The sequence below is a fragment of the Salmo salar genome, chromosome ssa16 (assembly GCF_905237065.1).
Source record: "Salmo salar chromosome ssa16, Ssal_v3.1, whole genome shotgun sequence".
NCBI lineage: Eukaryota > Metazoa > Chordata > Actinopteri > Salmoniformes > Salmonidae > Salmo > Salmo salar.
The window spans coordinates 86,582,056-86,609,486 of record NC_059457.1 but is presented as its reverse complement, the minus strand read 5'-3'; the positions used below and the strand labels follow the sequence as shown (position 1 = coordinate 86,609,486).

Here is a 27,431-nt window from a genome sequence, read left to right as displayed (position 1 = left end):
TCAAGTGTTGCAGAGCCAGAAAGACTACAGACAGAAAAGCAGGAGAGACCAAAGTACAGGACGTTAAACTACGGCGACCCTTCAGCGAAACTGATTTATAAACCCAAAATCATCCGATTCACAGATACCTTTAATTTCTAAGTCACTCGTTCACTCACTCTGAGTTCAGTGATGCGTCTGTCTGTGAAAGATAAAAGCCTTCTGAACTTTCTCTCTCCTCACAGTGAAACACAATACACCTTCAAGGTCATGCTAGCTATCCCATGTGTTGCTGTCCTCTGAAAGCCGTGGTGTTGCAGGAAGCAGCCTACACTCTACGTGTAGAGTAGTGTGTGTGTGTGTGTGTGTGTGTGTGTGTGTGTGTGTGTGTGTGTGTGGTCCGTACTGTAACAGTGGAAAGACAAACAGAACAGCGGTGTTAAACATTGACTAAACTAAGCCTAATCTTTAGAATGGGATCTTCGTGGAAAACAATGTGAAGCAATAATATCAGGACTTAAACTGTAACTATGACAACCGAGTCAAATGAACCTCTGCTCTTTATCAGATTAAAGAAACTCAATCCCTTATCTTGTAGTTATTGTATTGTTGACGTTGTGATCAATCTGAAACAGTTTTACTGTTCCCTTCTAATCAACCTTTCATTCATTAGCCTGTTTGAGTTAGCTCTACTGACCTTGGCGTATCTGTACTCTCCCTAAGGCTCGTGACTATTGTCATTATCACAAGTAAACCAGAACTAAGGCACCATACATTTCATTTAATGTCATTAGAATAATCTCAGAAATTAGGGACATATTTGGCCACTACATGTATCAATGAAGTTTACAAGAGAATCTTTGTTCAAATGTTGACACCAGAGGGTTAATTTTTTTCTGGAATATTTCCAAGGTCCCAGATACACCCACACACCACACACAGGTTGTTTGTGTGCCAGCTAGATGTTCTACTACCCCCACACAGTAAATGTGCCCTCACTGCCAGTGTTTTGGCTACAGACATGGACTATAACCTGGGGAAATAAGCCACTTATCTCATACTATTCACACCAGTCGCCTTTCACTGACGGTTGGAAAAACAGCCCTAAACACACTATTTTATGCTAAGAAATGGACGATGTGCACTTTTATTGATGGGTTATGCTCAAACACACATGCATACACACACATTCGTTTCTGGAAAAAAACTGTGTATAAGGATATGTCCTTAAAGTCCTTAGATTAATATTAATTTGAAGTTGTAGCTACTTCAAATATACATTTTAGAAACTTTAACATTGATTTTTTTTACAAGGATTTTGTCATGGCATGTGTGATGCATGACGTCATCTACTGTAAAAATCACCTGTCAGGGGGAGTGGCTTAAGGTAAGCATCAGAAGGGTTTCCCCATTCCGTTATCATGACGTGGCATTGTGGACATTTTGTAAACCAACTATATAACGAAGATTAATTTAAGAAAATGAGATGTGATTATATATAATTGAATAGGTTAATTATTTCATCGCAGATCGTTTTGGAGTTGCGTACCTAGAATATTTATGAGAGGGCGGTTCTATTTCCCGCTCATGCTTGATTGACAGGTGCCCCGAGGCTAAGCGGAGCTCACGCAGTCTACCTTGGAGAACATGGTAACAAACCACCCGGCGGATTCATAGACATTTCTACATATTTATTAATGATGGACCATGTTTCGACACGCTGTGGAGTCAGCCGATCGCGTTTAACATTGTTGTTGCGGTTGTTCTCCAGTTTCAGCCACCAAAATAAAAAACCCAGGTGCATAAACGGGTTTCTCTCTTCCAGTTAGGATGAAAGATCGAGACACTTTACTCTCCTCTTCCAGGTAAATTAGCTTGTGCCTCGGGTGGGTCAATACAAATCCCTGTTTGACTGTCTGGGACATCGAGAGACTCCTCCTGTCCCTGGTCGCCATCCGAGTCCACGCCTGGGATTTGCAGTTGTGGGACTCGCTTCATGGAGAGAGCAGCGATATCGTTTCAACTTTTGGACTACAGAATAGCCTACTGAAATTAACTAAACGTTAAGGCCATATTTCCACGGCATATCTGGAATATATCTGTCTTCACTCATGGAAAAGAAAACCATGAAAGAGAACAGGGTTCGCTCGCCTCAACTTCGAAGCCTGAACTCCACTATCATCTGTCCTCCCAGCGGCAGCAGCGCCAGAGAGAGAGTTCACAGGTAGCCACTCTTTATAGCCAGCAACTTAACAAACTAGCTGGCCAAGAAGCTTCGCATAGTTTTGCCCGTCCCTACCACCATACACCTGACAATTGAATCTTCTTAGCGTTACACAAAAGTTAAACCATTTTAGGGAGAGTTATGTAAAGAAAATGGCCAACGCTAACTAGTCAAGCTGGCTAGCGACAAACCATGGCAGGTGTTGCTTGGTTGTACTTGTGTTTTGCAAAGTTACCTCATACAGTAGTTAGCTAGCTAGTTGTGTTGAGAATGCGAGGACTGTTGGACTCAGTCCTTCGTAATGGCATGTGCACTATTCCAAACTGCCTGGGAACCTCCACCCGACACCCCGTCCCCCACCATGGAGACGACACGTTTTAGTAGACTACACGTTTTAGTAGCTAGTCACACCACCATGGAGACTACACGTTTTAGTAGCTAGTCACACCACCATGGAGACTACACGTTTTAGTAGCTAGTCACACCACCATGGAGACTACACGTTTTAGTAGCTAGTCACACCACCATGGAGACTACACGTTTTAGTAGCTAGTCACACGTGTTGTGCTACGCACAGGAGTCCTCCGCTGTTGTGAACATTGAAACACAGTGCAGTCGATGAACATTGCTGGCTAGGAAAGTTCCCAACCAAAACAGTAGGCCTACGCTACTTACTTCAACACAGCTTTGCACTGAGAAGTTCAGACTTTTTTTCTCGGTTGTATATTTCTACATGATCGGGTACGCATTGTGGCCCCCAAGGTTATTATAGTTTAGTGTTTTTATATTAGTTTTTATTTCTATTAGTTAACATACATCATGATTTAAACATATATTTTTATTTATAATAGTTTTGGAGTAAAATATAATCGTTTCTTAGTTTCAAACTTTTTTTCATGATTTTAGTTTACAATAATAACCTTGGTGGCCTCTCAGGGCTCATTCTTCCTCTCCTCGCCTTCTTCCTTTCCTCTCCTCCTTTCCTCTTCCTTTCCTCTCCTCGCCTTCTTCCTTTCCTCTCCTCCTTTCCTCTTCCTTTCCTCTCCTCGCCTTCTTCCTTTCCTCTCCTCCTTTCCTCATTCTTCCTCTCCTTGCCTTCTTCCTTTCCTCTCCTCCTTTCCTCATTCTTCCTCTCCTTCTTCCTTTCCTCTTGCTCCTCCTTTCCATAGTGTGGTCTTATGCAACCACCTTTCAGTATTCACCCAGCTACAGTGGGAAAATCCCATTAGGTCACTAATCCACATGATATCATTGCTCTTATTAAATCTAGTCCTCTGGAAAAACCAGTCTCACTACGCTCGTCACTCACTATTCCCTTTAGATTGACTTAGTTTCTCACTCCTGCTAGCTAGAGTCCGTATGGCTGTGACTCTGTTTCAGTGTGGGCCCGTATGGCTGTGACTCTGTTTCAGTGTGGACCCGTATGGCTGTGACTCTGTTTCAGTGTGGGCCCGTATGGCTGTGACTCTGTTTCAGTGTGGGCCCGTATGGCTGTGACTCTGTTTCAGTGTGGGCCCGTATGGCTGTGACTCTGTTTCAGTGTGGGCCCGTATGGCTGTGACTCTGTTTCAGTGTGGGCCCGTATGGCTGTGACTCTGTTTCAGTGTGGACCCGTATGGCTGTGACTCTGTTTCAGTGTGGACCCGTATGGCTGTGACTCTGTTTCAGTGTGGACCCGTATGGCTGTGACTCTGTTTCAGTGTGGACCCGTATGGCTGTGACTCTGTTTCAGTGTGGACCCGTATGGCTTTGAGCGGTTGGAGGACTTTGACTATGAGTCGTATGAGGAGTTGATGTCAGAGTACCTGGCCGTGCTCACCAGGAGGTCCATCAGATGGTCCAAGCTGTTGCAGGGCCCGGGACGGCTGGAGAAGAGCATCAAGGGTGAGTGGGACTTCATCAGAGCATAAAATACACTTTTTAGTGGCAGGTAGATATTTTTTACCAGCAAAAATATTGTTTTCTGCTAAAATGAAACCAACAAAACACCAAAAAACTGATGAGTATACATTGTAATGTTTCTAAAACAATACATCTAAGAAGTAATGTGGTATTTTGTTTCATTATATTTTTTGTATTCCAAGTCTTTTAACCAAAATATCACAGATTAGACAAAAATGTTCACCTGCCCCAGTTAAGGGCGGGAGGTTACCGCGGTAGCACAACTCGAGTCATGTTTGTGTCTGTGAGATTGAGTCTTGACTAGTAGAAGCATTGTCTTCTCTTCTCTAACCAGGCTGGTTGAGAGACTGCCAAGAGTGTGCAATGCTGTCCTCAAGGCAAAGATTCAACTTTTCTACTTTGAAGAATCTCAAGTATAAAATATATTTTCATTTGTTTGAGACTTTTTTTGGTTACTACACGATTCCAAATGTGATATTTCATAGTTATGTCTTCACTGTTATTCTACAATGTAGAAAATAGTCAAAATAAAGAGAAACCCTTGAATGAGTAGGTGTGTCCAAAGGTTTAACTGGTACTGTATTTAATTTTTTTTTAAATGTTGTTTTGTAAATATGTTATTTAAAAAAAAAAAAAATGTTTCGATTATTTTCCCTTAACCCTACCACCCCTCCCCCCAATTGGAGTAAACAAATGGAAAATACTTTGGCTTCCACTTCCAGCTTATACATTTGGCAGGTGTTCACGTCAAATCAGTGTTTTTGTTCATGCTGCTTCTTGGGGGTGTGTGTGAGAGCGAAAAATAGACTTAAGTTGCATCACTGACTCATGAAGCACTCCCACAGTGAAGCGGTATGTGCGTAAGGGCGTGCCCAACGAGCACCGAGGGTTGATCTGGATGTCAGCCAGCGGGGCCCAGGAGCACCTGGAGAGGAACCCAGGCTACTATCACTCTCTACTGGACACTACGAAGCAACAGCATGACCCCAAGCTGGTAGACTCCATACGCACAGGTTAGCTAATATAGATCATCACGGGTTAGCTAATATAGATCATCACAGGTTAGCAGATATACACCTGAACAGGTTAGCTGATATAGATCATCACGGGTTAGCTGATATAGATCATCACAGGTTAGCAGATATACACCTGAACAGGTTAGCTGATATAGATCATCACGGGTTAGCTGATATAGATCATCACAGGTTAGCAGATATACACCTGAACAGGTTAGCTGATATAGATCATCACGGGTTAGCTGATATACACCTGAACAGGTTAGCTAATATAGATCATCACGGGTTAGCTAATATAGATCATCACGGGTTAGCTGATATAGATCATCACGGGTTAGCTAATATAGATCATCACGGGTTAGCTGATATAGATCATCACAGGTTAGCAGATATACACCTGAACAGGTTAGCTAATATAGATCATCACGGGTTAGCTAATATAGATCATCACGGGTTAGCTGATATACACCTGAACAGGTTAGCTGATATAGATCATCAAGGGTTAGCTAATATAGATCATCACGGGTTAGCTGATATAGATCATCACGGGTTAGCTGATATAGATCATCACGGGTTAGCTGATATAGATCATCACGGGTTAGCTGATATAGATCATCACGGGTTAGCTGATATAGATCATCACGGGTTAGGTGATATAGATCATCACGGGTTAGCTGATATAGATCATCACGGGTTAGCTGATATAGATCATCACGGGTTAGCTGATATAGATCATCACGGGTTAGCTGATATAGATCATCACGGGTTAGCTGATATAGATCATCACAGGTTAGCTGATATACACCTGAACAGGTTAGCTGATATAGATCATCACGGGTTAGCTGATATAGATCATCACGGGTTAGCTGATATAGATCGTCACGGGTTAGCTGATATACACCTGAACAGGTTAGCTGATATAGATCGTCACGGGTTAGCTGATATAGATCGTCACGGGTTAGCTGATATAGATCGTCACGGGTTAGCTGATATAGATCGTCACGGGTTAGCTGATATAGATCGTCACGGGTTAGCTGATATAGATCGTCACGGGTTAGCTGATATAGATCGTCACGGGTTAGCTGATATAGATCGTCACGGGTTAGCTGATATAGATCGTCACGGGTTAGCTGATATACACCTGAACGGGTTAGCTGATATAGATCATCACGGGTTAGCTGATATACACCTGAACAGGTTAGCTGATAGAGATCGTCACGGGTTAGCTGATATACACCTGAACAGGTTAGCTAATATAGATCATCACGGGTTAGCTGATATACACCTGAACAGGTTAGCTGATATAGATCGTCACGGGTTAGCTGATATAGATCGTCACGGGTTAGCTGATATAGATCGTCACGGGTTAGCTGATAAAGATCGTCACGGGTTAGCTGATATACACCTGAACAGGTTAGCTGATATAGATCGTCACGGGTTAGCTGATATAGATCGTCACGGGTTAGCTGATATAGATCGTCACGGGTTAGCTGATATAGATTGTCACGGGTTAGCTGATATAGATCGTCACGGGTTAGCTGATATACACCTGAACAGGTTAGCTGATATAGATCATCACGGGTTAGCTGATATACACCTGAACAGGTTAGCTGATAAAGATCGTCACGGGTTAGCTGATATACACCTGAACAGGTTAGCTGATATAGATCATCACGGGTTAGCTGATATAGATCGTCACGGGTTAGCTGATATAGATCGTCACGGGTTAGCTGATATAGATCGTCACGGGTTAGCTGATATAGATCGTCACGGGTTAGCTGATATAGATCGTCACGGGTTAGCTGATATAGATCGTCACGGGTTAGCTGATATAGATCGTCACGGGTTAGCTGATATAGATCGTCACGGGTTAGCTGATATAGATCGTCACGGGTTAGCTGATATACACCTGAACAGGTTAGCTGATATAGATCGTCACGGGTTAGCTGATATACACCTGAACAGGTTAGCTGATATAGATCGTCACGGGTTAGCTGATATACACCTGAACAGGTTAGCTGATATAGATCGTCACGGGTTAGCTGATATAGATCATCACGGGTTAGCTGATATAGATCGTCACGGGTTAGCTGATATACACCTGAACAGGTTAGCTGATATAGATCGTCACGGGTTAGCTGATATAGACCGTCACGGGTTAGCTGATATAGATCATCACGGGTTAGCTGATATAGACCTGAACATGGGAGCTTGAGCTCTGAGATATTTCTCTCTGTATGTACTCGGCTTTGACAAATAGCTGAAAGGGTTAGAGATGTTTGTGGAGTTGGCAGCAGGTTATTTTTGGTGGTGATTCTAACCACCTCCATCCCTCCCTCCCTGGCAGACCTGAACAGAACCTTTCCTGACAACGTCCAGTTCCGCAAGACGTCCAACCCATGTCTCCAGAAAACCCTGTACAACGTGCTGCTAGCGTACGGACACCACAACCCAGCTGTGGGCTACTGTCAAGTACGTTTATCCTGTTACACCTGACCGTTATTTACTGCATCCCAAATGGCACCCTATTCCCTATATAGTGCACTACTTTAGACCAGAGCCCACAGGCAGCCTCAGATTCCACTTTACAGGCTTAGTCACTGGTTCCCAACTCCAGTCCTCTACTCCAGTGGTTCCCAACTCCAGTCCTCTACTCCAGTGGTTCCCAACTCCGGTCCTCTACTCCAGTGGTTCCCAACTCCGGTCCTCTACTCCAGTGGTTCCCAACTCCGGTCCTCTACTCCAGTGGTGCCCAACTCCAGTCCTCTACTCCAGTGGTTCCCAACTCCAGTCCTCTACTCCAGTGGTTCCCAACTCCAGTCCTCTACTCCAGTGGTGCCCAACTCCAGTCCTCTACTCCGGTGGTTCCCAACTCCAGTCCTCTACTCCGGTGGTTCCCAACTCCAGTCCTCTACTCCGGTGGTTCCCAACTCCGGTCCTCTACTCCGGTGGTTCCCAACTCCAGTCCTCTACTCCGGTGGTTCCCAACTCCGGTCCTCTACTCCGGTGGTTCCCAACTCCGGTCCTCTACTCCAGTGGTTCCCAACTCCGGTCCTCTACTCCAGTGGTGCCCAACTCCAGTCCTCTACTCCAGTGGTTCCCAACTCCAGTCCTCTACTCCAGTGGTTCCCAACTCCAGTCCTCTACTCCAGTGGTGCCCAACTCCAGTCCTCTACTCCAGTGGTGCCCAACTCCAGTCCTCTACTCCAGTGGTGCCCAACTCCAGTCCTCTACTCCAGTGGTGCCCAACTCCAGTCCTCTACTCCAGTGGTGCCCAACTCCAGTCCTCTACTCCAGTGGTGCCCAACTCCAGTCCTCTACTCCAGTGGTGCCCAACTCCAGTCCTCTACTCCAGTGGTGCCCAACTCCAGTCCTCTACTCCAGTGGTGCCCAACTCCAGTCCTCCAGTACCCCCAACAGTACACATTATTGTTGTAGCCCCGGACCAGCACACCTGATTGAGTTGGATCAGGGGGTCCTGGAAGACTGGAGGTGGGAAACACAGTTCTATTGTTTCTCAGCCCCACTGCTACTGCACTGTGTTCACAGTGCCCCCTGTGGCTGGTCCTGGCATTATCTGCTAGCCTTTTCAGGAATCCCAACCCTTCCTCGATCATTCAATCAGCTTTTGTTCCTAAATGGGAATTCTATAGTTGGAATGGCATGTCGAATAGACAAGGCTACTGTGTGTGTGGTTGTGTGTGATTTGATAGGGAGATTTTCAGCCTTTTGCAATGCAAAGAAGCAGCATTATGGTTGAAGGTTTGGTGTGTGGAGAGTCAGTCCTCTCTGTCTCTCTCTCGTATTGTCTGCTTCTCTGTTTATTAGTCTGTCTGCTTCTCTGTTTATTAGTCTGTCTGCTTCTCTATTTATTAGTCTGTCTGTCTCTCGTATTGTCTGCTTCTCTGTTTATTAGTCTGTCTGCTTCTCTATTTATTAGTCTGTCTGTCTCTCGTATTGTCTGCTTCTCTGTTTATTAGTCTGTCTGCTTCTCTATTTATTAGTCTGTCTGTCTCTCGTATTGTCTGCTTCTCTGTTTATTAGTCTGTCTGCTTCTCTGTTTATTAGTCTGTCTGCTTCTCTGTTTATTAGTCTGTCTGCTTCTCTGTTTATTAGTCTGTCTGCTTCTCTGTTTATTAGTCTGTCTGTCTCTCTCGTATTGTCTGCTTCTCTGTTTATTAGTCTGTCTGCTTCTCTGTTTATTAGTCTGTCTGCTTCTCTATTTATTAGTCTGTCTGTCTCTCGTATTGTCTGCTTCTCTGTTTATTAGCCTGTCTGTCTCTCGTATTGTCTGCTTCTCTGTTTATTAGTCTGTCTGCTTCTCTATTTATTAGTCTGTCTGTCTCTCGTATTGTCTGCTTCTCTGTTTATTAGTCTGTCTGTCTCGTATTGTCTGCTTCTCTGTTTATTAGTCTGTCTGCTTCTCTGTTTATTAGTCTGTCTGCTTCTCTGTTTATTAGTCTGTCTCTCTCGTATTGTCTGCTTCTCTGTTTATTAGTCTGTCTGCTTCTCTGTTTATTAGTCTGTCTGCTTCTCTGTTTATTAGTCTGTCTGCTTCTCTGTTTATTAGCCTGTCTGCTTCTCTGTTTATTAGCCTGTCTGCTTCTCTGTTTATTAGTCTGTCTGTCTCTCTCGTATTGTCTGCTTCTCTGTTTATTAGCCTGTCTGCTTCTCTGTTTATTAGCCTGTCTGCTTCTCTGTTTATTAGCCTGTCTGCTTCTCTGTTTATTAGCCTGTCTGCTTCTCTGTTTATTAGTCTGTCTGTTTCTCTGTTTATTAGCCTGTCTGTCTCTCTCGTATTGTCTGCTTCTCTGTTTATTAGTCTGTCTGTCTCTCTCGTATTGTCTGCTTCTCTGTTTATTAGTCTGTCTGTCTCTCGTATTGTCTGCTTCTCTGTTTATTAGTCTGTCTGCTTCTCTGTTTATTAGCCTGTCTGCTTCTCTGTTTATTAGCCTGTCTGCTTCTCTGTTTATTAGCCTGTCTGCTTCTCTGTTTATTAGCCTGTCTGCTTCTCTGTTTATTAGCCTGTCTGCTTCTCTGTTTATTAGTCTGTCTGTCTCTCTCGTATTGTCTGCTTCTCTGTTTATTAGCCTGTCTGTCTCTCGTATTGTCTGCTTCTCTGTTTATTAGTCTGTCTCTCTCGTATTGTCTGCTTCTCTGTTTATTAGTCTGTCTGCTTCTCTGTTTATTAGTCTGTCTGCTTCTCTGTTTATTAGCCTGTCTGCTTCTCTGTTTATTAGCCTGTCTGCTTCTCTGTTTATTAGCCTGTCTGCTTCTCTGTTTATTAGTCTGTCTGTCTCTCTCGTATTGTCTGCTTCTCTGTTTATTAGCCTGTCTGCTTCTCTGTTTATTAGCCTGTCTGCTTCTCTGTTTATTAGCCTGTCTGCTTCTCTGTTTATTAGTCTGTCTGTTTCTCTGTTTATTAGCCTGTCTGTCTCTCTCGTATTGTCTGCTTCTCTGTTTATTAGTCTGTCTGTCTCTCTCGTATTGTCTGCTTCTCTGTTTATTAGTCTGTCTGTCTCTCTCGTATTGTCTGCTTCTCTGTTTATTAGCCTGTCTGTCTCTCTCGTATTGTCTGCTTCTCTGTTTATTAGTCTGTCTGTCTCTCTCGTATTGTCTGCTTCTCTGTTTATTAGTCTGTCTGTCTCTCTCGTATTGTCTGCTTCTCTGTTTATTAGTCTGTCTGTCTCTCTCGTATTGTCTGCTTCTCTGTTTATTAGCCTGTCTGCTTCTCTGTTTATTAGCCTGTCTGCTTCTCTGTTTATTAGCCTGTCTGCTTCTCTGTTTATTAGCCTGTCTGCTTCTCTGTTTATTAGCCTGTCTGCTTCTCTGTTTATTAGTCCTGTAGCCTGTCTGCTTCTCTGTTTATTAGCCTGTCTGCTTCTCTGTTTATTAGCCTGTCTGCTTCTCTGTTTATTAGTCTGTCTGTCTCTCTCGTATTGTCTGCTTCTCTGTTTATTAGCCTGTCTGTCTCTCTCGTATTGTCTGCTTCTCTGTTTATTAGTCTGTCTGTCTCTCGTATTGTCTGCTTCTCTGTTTATTAGTCTGTCTGTCTCTCTCGTATTGTCTGCTTCTCTGTTTATTAGCCTGTCTGCTTCTCTGTTTATTAGCCTGTCTGCTTCTCTGTTTATTAGCCTGTCTGCTTCTCTGTTTATTAGTCTGTCTGTCTCTCGTATTGTCTGCTTCTCTGTTTATTAGCCTGTCTGTCTCTCTCGTATTGTCTGCTTCTCTGTTTATTAGCCTGTCTGTCTCTCTCGTATTGTCTGCTTCTCTGTTTATTAGCCTGTCTGTCTCTCTCGTATTGTCTGCTTCTCTGTTTATTAGCCTGTCTGTCTCTCGTATTGTCTGCTTCTCTGTTTATTAGCCTGTCTGTCTCTCTGTTTATTAGTCTGTCTGTCTCTCGTATTGTCTGCTTCTCTGTTTATTAGCCTGTCTTTTTGACCATCAAAGACACATTAAATCACATCAATTCCAATAGTTACTAGAGAATAGGGTGCCATGGGCCCTGGTCAAAATTAGTGCACTATATAGGGAATAGGACTCTGGTCAAATGTAGTACACTATATAGGGAATAGGGTGCCATGGGCCCTGGTCAAAAATAGTGCACTATATAGGGCCCTGGTCTAAAGTAGTGCACTATATAGCGAATAAGGGTTCCATTTGGGACTCTTGTGTATCTCTGTTCATGTCTCCCTCTCTGAACTAATTTTCCAGAATACAGACCTGTTCTCTCTTCCTCTTAGCAACAGGCTGTATTAGCAGGGAGAGAGGGAGAGAGAGGGCTGTTGAATTAGAATGGCTTGTGTCCCTCACTAAGCTGTCAAGGAGAGGATGTCTACAACCTACAGACATCACCTTAAACACTGTTGCATAACTATTAACCATTTATTGTGGCTGAAATGTAATATTCATATGTATTTAAACTGTCTTGTCTTCAGGGCATGAACTTCATCGCTGGGTACCTCATCATCATCACTAAAGATGAGGAGAAATCATTCTGGCTGATGGACACTCTACTGAGCAGGATACTACCAGGTGGGTAGTGGGTCTATGTATAACCCAGTGGAGGTCACATGGTCTGAGCCTCGTTAAGAACCATGTCCCGTCACACGGAGGGGGTAATCCGATGATGTCACACAGGAAATTAAATCACGCCCCAACCCACTACCTCACTTCCTGTTCTGCCATAGTCGGGCTCCACTCTGACAAACAGGTGGATTTGATCTGAGATCACATTCGTCACTGAGTTCAGGGCTCATATCTTTGAGGTGTGTGTGTGTGCGCGCTGTCCCTTGAAGACAGTAAAAAAGCAACCGTGTAATGGAAGGGACTGTTGATACTAAGTTGTGTCCTGTCTGTCTCCTGTCCAGACTACTACACCCCGGCCATGCTGGGGCTGAAGATGGACCAGGAGGTTTTAGGGGAGCTTGTGAGGACCAAAGCCCCAGTTGTGTGGCAGGCCATGGGGCAACACAACGTCATGTGGACCCTGGTGGTCTCCAGGTGGTTCATCTGTCTCTACATAGACGTCCTGCCTGTAGAGGTGAGGGGGATGGGGGGGATGGGGGGGGTTGAAAAGCAAGGAGAGAACTTTGGCCAAATCTTCGTTGTTGTTGGAGTACTATTACTAAGTTGATGTAACTATTGAACATGTAAACACCCAGTCAGGTTTGGGTCAGTGATCTGTTGTAGAAGGGCTATTAAATAATGTTTTATCAGTGCTGAGCTTTATCAGAGACTCAGCCCCACCACAGGACTGAATCAGGTTTACAGGGCAGAATGAGCACTCGGCCCCACCACAGGACTGAATCAGGTTTACAGGGCAGAATGGGACTCGGCCCCACCACAGGACTGAATCAGGTTTACAGGGCAGAATGGGACTCGGCCCCACCACAGGACTGAATCAGGTTTACAGGGCAGAATGGGACTCGGCCCCACCACAGGACTGAATCAGGTTTACAGGGCAGAATGGGACTCGGCCCCAGCACAGGACTGAATCAGGTTTACAGGGCAGAATGGGACTCGGCCCCACCACAGGACTGAATCAGGTTTACAGGGCAGAATGGGTCTCGGCCCCACCACAGGACTGAATCAGGTTTACAGGGCAGAATGGCACTCGGCCCCACCACAGGACTGAATCAGGTTTACAGGGCAGAATGGCACTCGGCCCCACCACAGGACTGAATCAGGTTTACAGGGCAGAATGGGACTCGGCCCCACCACAGGACTGAATCAGGTTTACAGGGCAGAATGGGTCTCGGCCCCACCACAGGACTGAATCAGGTTTACAGGGCAGAATGGGCACTCAGCCCCACCACAGGACTGAATCAGGTTTACAGGGCAGAATGGCACTCGGCCCCACCACAGGACTGAATCAGGTTTACAGGGCAGAATGGCACTCAGCCCCACCACAGGACTGAATCAGGTTTACAGGGCAGAATGGCACTCGGCCCCACCACAGGACTGAATCAGGTTTACAGGGCAGAATGGCACTCGGCCCCACCACAGGACTGAATCAGGTTTACAGGGCAGAATGGCACTCGGCCCCACCACAGGACTGAATCAGGTTTACAGGGCAGAATGGCACTCGGCCCCACCACAGGACTGAATCAGGTTTACAGGGCAGAATGGGACTCAGCCCCACCACAGGACTGAATCAGGTTTACAGGGCAGAATGGGACTCAGCCCCACCACAGGACTGAATCAGGTTTACAGGACTGAATCAGGTTTACAGGGCAGAATGGCACTCAGCCCCACCACAGGACTGAATCAGGTTTACAGGGCAGAATGGCACAGCCCCACCACAGGACTGAATCAGGTTTACAGGGCAGGATGTGTTCTGTGTGTCAGGAGATCAGTCTGCTGAGCTGAACTAAGTCCAGGGCTGTGTCCTGGAGCAGCAGGAAGGGAAGAATGAGACAGCATAATGAAGATCAATCTTTACATATTTCATCACCATGCCTAGTGTCACTGTACCATCTCAGCTTGATGACCTGTCCTGCGGCCCATTAAGCCCGACTGTCCTGCGGCCCATTGAGCCCGACTGTCCTGCGGCCCATTAAACCCGACTGTCCTGCGGCCCATTAAACCCGACTGTCCTGCGGCCCATTGAGCCCGACTGTCCTGCGGCCCATTGAGCCCGACTGTCCTGCGGCCCATTGAGCCCGACTGTCCTGCGGCCCATTGAGCCCGACTGTCCTGCGGCCCATTGAGCCCGACTGTCCTGCGGCCCATTTAAGCCTGACTCTCTCGTCTCTCTCCTTGGTTCTCGTCCTCAGACGGTTCTGCGTATCTGGGACTGTCTGTTCTACGAGGGTTCTAAGATACTGTTCCGTGTGGCTCTGACGTTGATAAGGAACCAGCAGGCTGAGGTCCAACAGGCCGGTTCCCTGCCTGACGTCTGTGACAGCTTCAAACACATGACCAGAGGGCCTTTTATAGAGGACTGCCACACCTTCATGCAGGTACACACACACACACACTGAAATGAATGTGTGTGTGTGGATGTGTTTTAACTATTCTTGTGGAATAGCAAACAAACAAAAAGTTGACCAACTGGGGACATTTTGTTAGTCCCACAAGGTGAAATGCTATTTCTACGGGGGTTTAGGTTAGGGTAAGAGTACGGGTTACAGTTAGGGAAAATAGGATTTTAAGTGGGACTAAATTGTGTGTCCCCACAAGGTTAGCTGTACACCATAATAATCTCTGTTCATCCCTCTGTAATCCTTTGTCTTGCTGCTTTCCCAGAAAATCTTCACAGAACCCGGAAGCCTCTCCATGGCAACCATCACCAAGCTCCGGGAGAGGTGTCGAGCGCGCATCATCGCTGAGGAGTCCTGACCCCATCCTCCTGACCTGTCAATCAAACACACTGCACATTCCGGGCTGGGTCCCAACACTCCTTAATGGTCTCCTCTCCTCGGATCCTATCCCTCACTGTTGGGACAGTGTCCTAGACTGTTGTGTACTCTTTAGCATAACTACCATGTAGACTACCATGTAGCTATGTAGACTACCATGTAGCTATGTAGACTACCATGTAGCTATGTAGACTACCATGTAGCTATGTAGACTACCATGTAGCTATGTAGACTACCATGTAGCTATGTAGACTACTAGGGATGAAAATAAGGTGTTAGGAGTACCGGTAAATGAATAACTATGCTGTGGGGGTACGCCGTACCGGTTAAACATGAGAATCACAGTAGTTAACAACAAAGATGCCAATGAAACCTTTTGGCTATTACACTATTATCATTACTGTATGAAAGTCACATGAAATAAAAATATTTAGTGAATGGACATGAAAACATGGAATCCGCTCAGATGCGATGTGGTTTGGCAGTAAGTGACATTTAGCAGAAAGCCGAGATGATCAGACAGCAGCGGACACATCAGGTGAGTTTACCAGACTGACATCGCTGGATATCATTCATCAAATGGTGGCTGCACAGTGCACTGTAGAGATGCAGGAAGTAACATGACTTTTAGTCCAGCATTGGTGTTCATCTGCATTGGGGGAAACCAGCCCTGAATGTATACATGTAGCATGTCTTAACTCACACCCTGCTAACTGAGGATTCCATTGTGGCACCCTATTCCCTACAAAAGTAGTGCACTATATAGGGACTAGGGTGCCAATTGAGATGTGAGATTCATGTTGCTGACTGAAGCTCATGTTAACTGGAATTAACATTTATTTAAGAACAAGATTCTATGACTTTGCACTCTTCTCCTGAGTGATGAGAAGTAGACTAGAAGCATATGGTATGTTGTCGTACATGAATGATAGTGTCCGTTTTAGTTCACTATAAACTACCCTGATTCTTTGTACACCAGACACTATTAAATAAACTACTGACTCAATCCTCCTTCACAATCGTGTGACCCCCGTCTGTTTTTTGATACGTTTGTAGTCCCTGTAGTCTCTAATGCTGGGAACTACAAACCCCATCTATTCTCAACTCAGGAAGCAGAAGAAAGTTTCAAATGTCTTTTATTGACCTTAGCAAGACGCATATAAGAAAAATGATCAAAGCATTCTCTACAAAAATCAGATCAACTTGCTACAATCGATATCAACACAATCTCATGGGAGGAGAGGAAGAGTTCCACTATATTTCACACCAGTTCAACACATCCATCAGGTAACCAGCTTGTTCTGTTCCTCAGTCCAACACCGTCCACACCCCTTTGTTTTGAAATGCAGTAAAAACACAACCCCCCACATACGGCCTGTCAAATGTTCTTGTGACATACAAGATAATCCGGTCAGTATTTCTGACCACAGTGGAGTTGTTAGACATTGAAGTTTCCCTTTTTCCCCCCACAGGAGTCTTCAGACCTCCCTAGGTGATGTCATAGAAAAGATGGTGGTCCTGAAGGAAAGGAGATGAGGAAGGAAGGGAAGCTGGTTGAGTCCACCACAAAACGTGGTTCTAGCAAAGACCCACTCTTCCATAAGAGAATACTATCATTTAATATCAGATTTATTTTTAAAAAATCTTTAAATTCCTTTTAAAGCGAGAATCCACCCAAGTCAAACATGAAATGATATCAGAACTAAAAAGGTATACTGAGCCAGCTGCAGTGGAGATGGGCTAGAGACAGAGAGACGAGGGGGATAGTAGGTTTGACCAGGCAGTAGTCTGTTAGTAGGTAGCTGAGCATGAGCTGCTGTGAATAACAATATACAGAGGACACACACACACTGCAGAGAGGGCTGGGTTTGTACATGGTCCAGTCAGTCATCAGTAGCAGTGGTTGGTTGGAGCGTCAGGCTCTCTGCAGTCTGTCTGAAAAGACTCCCTATATTGTGCACTAAGTTTGACCAGAATCCGCATAGACCTCTAGTCCCGTGTGGCTCAGTTGGTAGAGCATTGTGTTTGCAATGCCAGGGTTGTGGGTTCGATTCCCACGGGGGACCAGTACGGAGGGAAAAAAAATGTTTTATGAAATGTATGCATTCACTACTGTAAGTCGCTCTGGATAAGAGCGTCTGCTAAATGACTAAAAATGTAGTGCACTACCCCATAGACCTCTGGTCAAAAGTAGTGCACTACCCCATAGACCTCTAGTCAAAAGTAGTGCACTACCCCATAGACCTCTAGTCAAAAGTAGTGCACTACCCCATAGACCTCTAGTCAAAAGTAGTGCACTACCCCATAGACCTCTGGTCAAAAGTAGTGCACTACCCCATAGACCTCTGGTCAAAAGTAGTGCACTATATAGGGAATAGGGTGCCGTTTGATACACACAGGTTGTGTGTCAGTGTTCTCAGATGGTCTGGTATCCAGCATGGCTCCTCTTCCTGCCGATGAGGTAAGCGATGAGAACGATGAGAACCAGGCCGGCCAGAGCGGCTCCCACAACGATGGGAATCAACATGTTATCCTGATCCAACTGGCACTCCTCCGCTAGAGGGAGGGAGAGGAGGGGTGTGGAGGGATGTGGAGGGAGAGAGAGGAGGGATGTGGAGGGAGAGAGAGGAGGGATGTGGAGGGAGGGAGAGGAGGGATGTGGAGGGAGGGAAAGGAGGGATGTGGAGGGAGGGAGAGGAGGGATGTGGAGGGAGAGAGAGGAGGGATGTGGAGGGAGAGAGAGGAGGGATGAGAGGAGGGATGTGGAGGGAGAGAGAGGAGGGAGAGGAGGGATGTGGAGGGAGGGAGAGGAGGGATGTGGAGGGAGAGAGAGGAGGGATGTGGAGGGAGAGAGGAGGGAGGGAGAAACACAAACAGAAAAAATAATGTCAAGTTCATTGATACAAATAGAGAACTTCTAATCAAGGACAACCATTGACAAAGGGTAGAGAGAGAGAGGAGAGATGGATAGATCATATGAAAGGGTAGAGAGAGAGAGGAGAGATGGATAGATCATATGAAAGGGTAGAGAGAGAGAGGAGAGATGGATAGATCATATGAAAGGGTAGAGAGAGGAGAGATGGATAGATCATATGAAAGGGTAGAGAGAGGAGAGATGGATAGATCATATGAAAGGGTAGAGAGAGAGGAGAGATGGATAGATCATATGAAAGGGTAGAGAGAGGAGAGATGGATAGATCATATGAAAGGGTAGAGAGAGAGGAGAGATGAATAGATCATATGAAAGGGTGGAGAGAGAGGGGAGAGATGGATAGATCATATGAAAGGGTGGAGAGAGAGAGGAGAGATGGATAGATCATATGAAAGGGTAGAGAGAGAGAGAGAGGAGAGATGGATAGATCATATGAAAGGGTAGAGAGAGAGAGGAGAGATGGATAGATCATATGAAAGGGTAGAGAGAGAGAGGAGAGATACATAGATCATATGAAAGGGTAGAGAGAGGAGAGATGGATAGATCATATGAAAGGATAGAGAGAGAGGAGAGATGGATAGATCATATGAAAGGGTAGAGAGAGGAGAGATGGATAGATCATATGAAAGGGTAGAGAGAGAGAGGAGAGATGGATAGATCATATGAAAGGGTAGAGAGAGAGAGGAGAGATGGATAGATCATATGAAAGGGTAGAGAGAGAGAGGAGAGATGGATAGATCATATGAAAGGGTAGAGAGAGAGAGGAGAGATGGATAGATCATATGAAAGGGTAGAGAGAGAGAGGAGAGATGGATAGATCATATGAAAGGGTAGAGAGAGAGAGGAGAGATACATAGATCATATGAAAGGGTAGAGAGAGGAGAGATGGATAGATCATATGAAAGGGTAGAGAGAGAGGAGAGATGGATAGATCATATGAAAGGGTAGAGAGAGAGAGGAGAGATGGATAGATCATATGAAAGGGTAGAGAGAGAGAGGAGAGATGGATAGATCATATGAAAGGGTAGAGAGAGAGAGGAGAGATGGATAGATCATATGAAAGGGTAGAGAGAGAGAGGAGAGATGGATAGATCATATGAAAGGGTAGAGAGAGAGAGGAGAGAGGAGAGATGGATAGATCATATGAAAGGGTAGAGAGAGAGAGAGAGAGAGAGATGGATAGATCATATGAAAGGGTAGAGAGAGAGAGAGGAGAGATGGATAGATCATATGAAAGGTTAGAGAGAGAGGAGAGATGGATAGATCATATGAAAGGGTAGAGAGAGAGAGGAGAGATGGATAGATCATATGAAAGGGTAGAGAGAGAGAGGAGAGATGGATAGATCATATGAAAGGGTAGAGAGAGAGAGGAGAGATGGATAGATCATATGAAAGGGTAGAGAGAGAGAGGAGAGATGGATAGATCATATGAAAGGGTAGAGAGAGAGAGGAGAGATGGATAGATCATATGAAAGGGTAGAGAGAGAGAGGAGAGATGGATAGATCATATGAAAGGGTAGAGAGAGAGAGGAGAGATGGATAGATCATATGAAAGGGTAGAGAGAGAGAGGAGAGATGGATAGATCATATGAAAGGGTAGAGAGAGAGAGGAGAGATGGATAGATCATATGAAAGGGTAGAGAGAGAGGAGAGATGGATAGATCATATGAAAGGGTAGAGAGAGAGAGGAGAGATGGATAGATCATATGAAAGGGTAGAGAGAGAGAGGAGAGATGGATAGATCATATGAAAGGGTGAAGAGAGAGAGGAGAGATGGATAGATCATATGAAAGGGTAGAGAGAGAGGAGAGATCATATGAAAGGGTGGAGAGAGAGAGGAGAGATGGATAGATCATATGAAAGGGTGGAGAGAGAGGAGAGATCATATGAAAGGGTGGAGAGAGAGGAGAGATGGATAGATCATATGAAAGGGTGGAGAGAGAGGAGAGATGGATAGATCATATGAAAGGGTGAGAGAGAGAGGAGAGATGGATAGATCATATGAAAGGGTAGAGAGAGAGAGGAGAGATGGATAGATCATATGAAAGGGTGGAGAGAGAGGAGAGATGGATAGATCATATGAAAGGGTAGAGAGAGAGAGGAGAGATGGATAGATCATATGAAAGGGTAGAGAGAGAGGAGAGATCATATGAAAGGGTGGAGAGAGAGAGGAGAGATGGATAGATCATATGAAAGGGTGGAGAGAGAGGAGAGATCATATGAAAGGGTGGAGAGAGAGAGGAGAGATGGATAGATCATATGAAAGGGTGGAGAGAGAGGAGAGATGGATAGATCATATGAAAGGGTAGAGAGAGAGGAGAGATGGATAGATCATATGAAAGGGTAGAGAGAGAGAAGAGAGATGGATAGATCATATGAAAGGGTAGAGAGAGAGGAGAGATCATATGAAAGGGTGGAGAGAGAGAGGAGAGATGGATAGATCATATGAAAGGGTGGAGAGAGAGGAGAGATCATATGAAAGGGTGGAGAGAGAGAGGAGAGATGGATAGATCATATGAAAGGGTGGAGAGAGAGAGGAGAGATGGATAGATCATATGAAAGGGTGGAGAGAGAGAGGAGAGATGGAGAGATCATATGAAAGGGTGGAGAGAGAGAGGAGAGATGGATAGATCATATGAAAGGGTGGAGAGAGAGAGGAGAGATGGATAGATCATATGAAAGGGTAGAGAGAGAGGAGAGATCATATGAAAGGGTAGAGAGAGAGGAGAGATGGATAGATCATATGAAAGGGTAGAGAGAGAGAGGAGAGATGGATAGATCATATGAAAGGGTAGAGAGAGAGAGGAGAGATGGATAGATCATATGAAAGGGTAGAGAGAGAGAGGAGAGATGGATAGATCATATGAAAGGGTAGAGAGAGAGAGGAGAGATGGATAGATCATATGAAAGGGTAGAGAGAGAGAGGAGAGATGGATAGATCATATGAAAGGGTAGAGAGAGAGAGGAGAGATGGATAGATCATATGAAAGGTTAGAGAGAGAGAGGAGAGATGGATAGATCATATGAAAGGGTAGAGAGAGAGAGAGAGATGGATAGATCATATGAAAGGGTAGAGAGAGAGAGGAGAGATGGATAGATCATATGAAAGGGTGAGAGAGAGAGGAGAGATGGATAGATCATATGAAAGGGTAGAGAGAGAGAGGAGAGATGGATAGATCATATGAAAGGGTAGAGAGAGAGAGGAGAGATGGATAGATCATATGAAAGGGTAGAGAGAGAGAGAGAGGAGAGATGGATAGATCATATGAAAGGGTAGAGAGAGAGAGAGAGGAGAGATGGATAGATCATATGAAAGGGTAGAGAGAGAGAGAGGAGAGATGGATAGATCATATGAAAGGGTAGAGAGAGAGAGGGAGAGATGGATAGATCATATGAAAGGGTAGAGAGAGAGAGAGGAGAGATGGATAGATCATATGAAAGGGTAGAGAGAGAGAGGAGAGATGGATAGATCATATGAAAGGGTAGAGAGAGAGAGGAGAGATGGATAGATCATATGAAAGGGTAGAGAGAGGAGAGATGGATAGATCATATGAAAGGGTAGAGAGAGAGGAGAGATGGATAGATCATATGAAAGGGTAGAGAGAGAGAGGAGAGATGGATAGATCATATGAAAGGGTAGAGAGAGAGAGGAGAGATGGATAGATCATATGAAAGGGTAGAGAGAGAGAGGAGAGATGGATAGATCATATGAAAGGGTAGAGAGAGAGAGGAGAGATGGATAGATCATATGAAAGGGTAGAGAGAGAGAGGAGAGATGGATAGATCATATGAAAGGGTAGAGAGAGAGAGGAGAGATGGATAGATCATATGAAAGGGTAGAGAGAGAGAGGAGAGATGGATAGATCATATGAAAGGGTAGAGAGAGAGAGGAGAGATGGATAGATCATATGAAAGGGTAGAGAGAGAGAGGAGAGATGGATAGATCATATGAAAGGGTGGAGAGAGAGAGGAGAGATGGATAGATCATATGAAAGGGTAGAGAGAGAGAGGAGAGATGGATAGATCATATGAAAGGTTAGAGAGAGAGAGGAGAGATGGATAGATCATATGAAAGGGTAGAGAGAGAGAGGAGAGATGGATAGATCATATGAAAGGGTAGAGAGAGAGAGAGGAGAGATGGATAGATCATATGAAAGGGTAGAGAGAGAGAGGAGAGATGGATAGATCATATGAAAGGGTAGAGAGAGAGAGGAGAGATGGATAGATCATATGAAAGGGTAGAGAGAGAGAGGAGAGATGGATAGATCATATGAAAGGGTAGAAAGAGAGAGGAGAGATGGATAGATCATATGAAAGGGTAGAGAGAGAGATGGATAGATCATATGAAAGGGTAGAGAGAGAGATGGATAGATCATATGAAAGGGTAGAGAGAGAGAGGAGAGATGGATAGATCATATGAAAGGTTAGAGAGAGAGAGGAGAGATGGATAGATCATATGAAAGGGTAGAGAGAGAGAGGAGAGATGGATAGATCATATGAAAGGGTGGCGAGAGAGAGAGAGAGGAGAGATGGATAGATCATATGAAAGGGTAGAGAGAGAGAGGAGAGATGGATAGATCATATGAAAGGGTAGAGAGAGAGAGGAGAGATGGATAGATCATATGAAAGGGTAGAGAGAGAGAGGAGAGATGGATAGATCATATGAAAGGGTGGAGAGAGAGAGGAGAGATGGATAGATCATATGAAAGGGTGGAGAGAGAGAGGAGAGATGGATAGATCATATGAAAGGGTAGAGAGAGAGGAGAGATGGATAGATCATATGAAAGGGTAGAGAGAGAGAGGAGAGATGGATAGATCATATGAAAGGGTAGAGAGAGAGAGGAGAGATGGATAGATCATATGAAAGGGTAGAGAGAGAGAGGAGAGATGGATAGATCATATGAAAGGGTAGAGAGAGAGAGAGAGAGATGGATAGATCATATGAAAGGGTAGAGAGAGAGGAGAGATGGATAGATCATATGAAAGGGTAGAGAGAGAGAGATGGATAGATCATATGAAAGGGTAGAGAGAGAGAGGAGAGATGGATAGATCATATGAAAGGGTAGAGAGAGAGAGGAGAGATGGATAGATCATATGAAAGGGTAGAGAGAGAGAGGAGAGATGGATAGATCATATGAAAGGATAGAGAGAGAGAGGAGAGATGGATAGATCATATGAAAGGGTAGAGAGAGAGGAGAGATGGATAGATCATATGAAAGGGTAGAGAGAGAGGAGAGATGGATAGATCATATGAAAGGGTAGAGAGAGAGAGGAGAGATGGATAGATCATATGAAAGGGTAGAGAGAGAGAGGAGAGATGGATAGATCATATGAAAGGGTAGAGAGAGAGAGGAGAGATGGATAGATCATATGAAAGGGTAGAGAGAGAGGAGAGATCATATGAAAGGGTGGAGAGAGAGAGGAGAGATGGATAGATCATATGAAAGGGTGGAGAGAGAGAGGAGAGATGGATAGATCATATGAAAGGGTAGGGAGAGAGAGGAGAGATGGATAGATCATATGAAAGGGTAGAGAGAGAGAGCAGAGATGGATAGATCATATGAAAGGGTGGAGAGAGAGAGGAGAGATGGATAGATCATATGAAAGGGTAGAGAGAGAGGAGAGATGGATAGATCATATGAAAGGGTAGAGAGAGAGAGAGGAGAGATGGATAGATCATATGAAAGGGTAGAGAGAGAGAGGAGAGATGGATAGATCATATGAAAGGGTAGAGAGAGAGAGGAGAGATGGATAGATCATATGAAAGGGTAGAGAGAGAGAGGAGAGATGGATAGATCATATGAAAGGGTAGAGAGAGAGGAGAGATGGATAGATCATATGAAAGGATAGAGAGAGAGGAGAGATGGATAGATCATATGAAAGGGTAGAGAGAGAGAGGAGAGATGGATAGATCATATGAAAGGGTAGAGAGAGAGAGGAGAGATGGATAGATCATATGAAAGGGTAGAGAGAGAGAGGAGAGATGGATAGATCATATGAAAGGGTAGAGAGAGAGAGAGGAGAGATGGATAGATCATATGAAAGGGTAGAGAGAGAGAGGAGAGATGGATAGATCATATGAAAGGGTAGAGAGAGAGAGGAGAGATGGATAGATCATATGAAAGGGTAGAGAGAGAGAGGAGAGATGGATAGATCATATGAAAGGGTAGAGAGAGAGAGGAGAGATGGATAGATCATATGAAAGGGTAGAGAGAGAGAGGAGAGATGGATAGATCATATGAAAGGGTGGAGAGAGAGAGGAGAGATGGATAGATCATATGAAAGGGTGGAGAGAGAGAGGAGAGATGGATAGATCATATGAAAGGGTAGAGAGAGAGGAGAGATGGATAGATCATATGAAAGGGTAGAGAGAGAGAGGAGAGATGGATAGATCATATGAAAGGGTAGAGAGAGAGAGGAGAGATGGATAGATCATATGAAAGGGTAGAGAGAGAGAGGAGAGATGGATAGATCATATGAAAGGGTAGAGAGGAGAGATGGATAGATCATATGAAAGGGTAGAGAGGAGAGATGGATAGATCATATGAAAGGGTAGAGAGGAGAGATGGATAGATCATATGAAAGGGTAGAGAGAGAGAGGAGAGATGGATAGATCATATGAAAGGGTAGAGAGAGAGAGGAGAGATGGATAGATCATATGAAAGGGTAGAGAGAGAGAGGGAGAGATGGATAGATCATATGAAAGGGTAGAGAGAGAGAGGAGAGATGGATAGATCATATGAAAGGGTAGAGAGAGAGAGAGGAGAGATGGATAGATCATATGAAAGGATAGAGAGAGAGAGGAGAGATGGATAGATCATATGAAAGGGTAGAGAGAGAGGAGAGATGGATAGATCATATGAAAGGGTAGAGAGAGAGAGGAGAGATGGATAGATCATATGAAAGGGTAGAGAGAGAGAGGAGAGATGGATAGATCATATGAAAGGGTAGAGAGAGAGAGGAGAGATGGATAGATCATATGAAAGGGTAGAGAGAGAGGAGAGATCATATGAAAGGGTGGAGAGAGAGAGGAGAGATGGATAGATCATATGAAAGGGTGGAGAGAGAGAGGAGAGATGGATAGATCATATGAAAGGGTAGAGAGAGAGGAGAGATCATATGAAAGGGTGGAGAGAGAGAGGAGAGATGGATAGATCATATGAAAGGGGAGAGAGAGAGGAGAGATGGATAGATCATATGAAAGGGTAGAGAGAGAGAGGAGAGATGGATAGATCATATGAAAGGATAGAGAGAGAGGAGAGATGGATAGATCATATGAAAGGGTAGAGAGAGAGGAGAGATGGATAGATCATATGAAAGGGTAGAGAGAGAGAGGAGAGATGGATAGATCATATGAAAGGGTGAGAGAGAGAGAGAGGAGAGATGGATAGATCATATGAAAGGGTAGAGAGAGAGAGGAGAGATGGATAGATCATATGAAAGGGTAGAGAGAGAGGAGAGATGGATAGATCATATGAAAGGTTAGAGAGAGAGGAGAGATGGATAGATCATATGAAAGGGTAGAGAGAGAGAGGAGAGATGGATAGATCATATGAAAGGGTAGAGAGAGAGAGGAGAGATGGATAGATCATATGAAAGGGTAGAGAGAGAGAGGAGAGATGGATAGATCATATGAAAGGGTAGAGAGAGAGAGGAGAGATGGATAGATCATATGAAAGGGTAGAGAGAGAGAGGAGAGATGGATAGATCATATGAAAGGGTAGAGAGAGAGAGGAGAGATCATATGAAAGGGTAGAGAGAGATGGATAGATCATATGAAAGGGTAGAGAGAGAGAGGAGAGATGGATAGATCATATGAAAGGGTAGAGAGAGAGAGGAGAGATGGATAGATCATATGAAAGGGTAGAGAGAGAGGAGAGATGGATAGATCATATGAAAGGGTAGAGAGAGAGAGGAGAGATGGATAGATCATATGAAAGGGTAGAGAGAGGAGAGAGATGGATAGATCATATGAAAGGGTAGAGAGAGAGGAGAGATGGATAGATCATATGAAAGGGTAGAGAGAGGAGAGATGGATAGATCATATGAAAGGGTGGAGAGAGAGAGGAGAGATGGATAGATCATATGAAAGGGTAGAGAGAGAGAGGAGAGATGGATAGATCATATGAAAGGGTGGAGAGAGAGAGGAGAGATGGATAGATCATATGAAAGGTTAGAGAGAGAGAGGAGAGATGGATAGATCATATGAAAGGGTAGAGAGAGAGAGGAGAGATGGATAGATCATATGAAAGGGTAGAGAGAGAGAAGAGAGATGGATAGATCATATGAAAGGGTAGAGAGAGAGAACACTAGATTAGATCGTATCCAGTACCTTGTGCGAACTGTCCTCTGGTGATGCCGAAGGGCTGGACCTGCAGCTGGAAGGTGTTGAGGGAGAAGTTCTGGTCTACAACCAGAGTCTGTTCTGAAATACACATGTAGCTACGGCCCAGGGAGCCACGCTGGTAGTCCAGACTACTGTTACTGGTGTTGAACGGGGCTGGAGGGAGGGAGAGACAGGACGGAGGGAGAGAGAGAGGGGTAGTGTAGAGAGGTAGAGGTGAACAGAGATCCAGACATTGTTATGGAACAGTAAATCCTCAACAGAGAGATAGATAGAGAGCTAGAGAGAGCTAGAGAGAGAGAGAGAGAGATAGAAAGAGAGATAGATAGAGAGCTAGAGAGAGCTAGAGAGAGAGAGATAGAAAGAGAGATAGATAGAGAGATAGATAGAGAGAGGTGGTAAAGGTGAGGGGTAGTATATATAATCTCAGTCCTGTTTGGTCTATATGGACACTATTGATAACAGAGGAAACACTAACCTGTCATATCAGACCAAGCTGCTACCACAGACAGACCAGTCAGGTGGTACCTGTTAGACGTGCTGTTCTGGAAAGAGAAGAAAGAACATCAGTCACGGAGGAGAGGAGAGAGAACTGACAGACAGACAGGCAGACAGACAGATAGGTAAAGAGACAGACAGACAGGCAGACAGACAGATAGGTAAAGAGACCGACAGACAGGCAGACAGACAGATAGGTAAAGAGACCGACAGACAGGCAGACAGACAGATAGGTAAAGAGACCGACAGACAGGCAGACAGACAGATAGGTAAAGAGACTGACAGACAGGCAGACCGGTAAACAGACAGGGAGACAGACAGACTGATAACCAGACAGGCAGGGAGGCAGACAGACACAGACACACACAAAAGTGTAAAAGACTGACAGACAGGTAAACAGTAGAGTGATGATGTCACCAGAGTAAACAGGAAGCTGAGGTTTGTGGCATTGGCCTGCGTCAGCACCAGGGTGGCGCTGGTGGGGTCACATGATCCTGAGCTGGTCGTCTGATTGGGCAGCAGGTTTACTACTTCCTGGATAGTCTGTCAAAGAGGAGGAGAGGGACAGGTTATTGTGTGTTTCTCAGACAATGTGTGTGTGTGAGTGTATGTGTGTGTGTGTGTGTGTGTGTGTGTGTGTGTGTGTGTGTGTGTGTGTGTGTGTGTGTGTGTG

At 44.8% G+C, this 27,431-nt stretch overlaps 2 protein-coding genes across 5 annotated transcripts in view; one reads left to right on the top strand and one right to left on the bottom strand.

Moving 5' to 3' along the window:
- Positions 1-1,400: 1,400 nt before the first annotated feature.
- LOC106574934 (growth hormone-regulated TBC protein 1-A) lies at positions 1,401-16,000 on the top strand. Of its 4 annotated transcripts, XR_006759874.1 has the most exons (9): positions 1,405-2,203; positions 3,936-4,087; positions 4,951-5,118; positions 7,469-7,593; positions 12,060-12,156; positions 12,492-12,664; positions 14,400-14,585; positions 14,872-15,111; positions 15,192-16,000. XR_006759874.1 is itself a non-coding variant. In XM_045698385.1 (8 exons), the coding sequence occupies exons 1-8, from the start codon at positions 2,091-2,093 to the stop codon at positions 14,962-14,964; spliced, it is 1,107 nt and encodes a 368-aa protein (XP_045554341.1). In that variant the 5' UTR covers positions 1,405-2,090; the 3' UTR covers positions 14,965-16,000. The 4 variants fall into 4 exon arrangements, 3 of the variants coding, with proteins under 3 accessions (XP_045554342.1, XP_045554341.1, XP_045554343.1); XM_045698385.1 differs by having other exon boundaries at positions 14,872-16,000; XM_045698386.1 differs by lacking the exon at positions 14,400-14,585 and having other exon boundaries at positions 1,401-2,203; positions 14,872-16,000.
- A 103-nt stretch (positions 16,001-16,103) lies between these two features.
- Positions 16,104-27,431, bottom strand: part of lamp1 (lysosomal-associated membrane protein 1) — a 28,219-nt gene continuing 16,891 nt past the window's right edge. The window contains 4 exon segments of the mRNA NM_001165374.1: positions 16,104-17,540; positions 26,249-26,416; positions 26,739-26,805; positions 27,176-27,301. Coding sequence (NP_001158846.1) covers positions 17,401-17,540; positions 26,249-26,416; positions 26,739-26,805; positions 27,176-27,301 — 501 coding nt within the window. The 3' untranslated portion in view covers positions 16,104-17,400.

What these genes read in the sequence shown, in the direction of transcription:
- LOC106574934 (XM_045698385.1), top strand. Translation starts at nt 2,091, where the DNA reads ATGGAAAAGAAAACCATGAAAGAGAACAGGGTTCGCTCGCCTCAACTT. An exon ending in ACTGAGCAGGATACTACCAG is followed by an intron (nt 12,157 to 12,491) that starts GTGGGTAGTGGG and finishes TCTCCTGTCCAG; the next exon opens with ACTACTACACCCCGGCCATG. An exon ending in ACTGCCACACCTTCATGCAG is followed by an intron (nt 14,586 to 14,871) that starts GTACACACACAC and finishes CTGCTTTCCCAG; the next exon opens with AAAATCTTCACAGAACCCGG.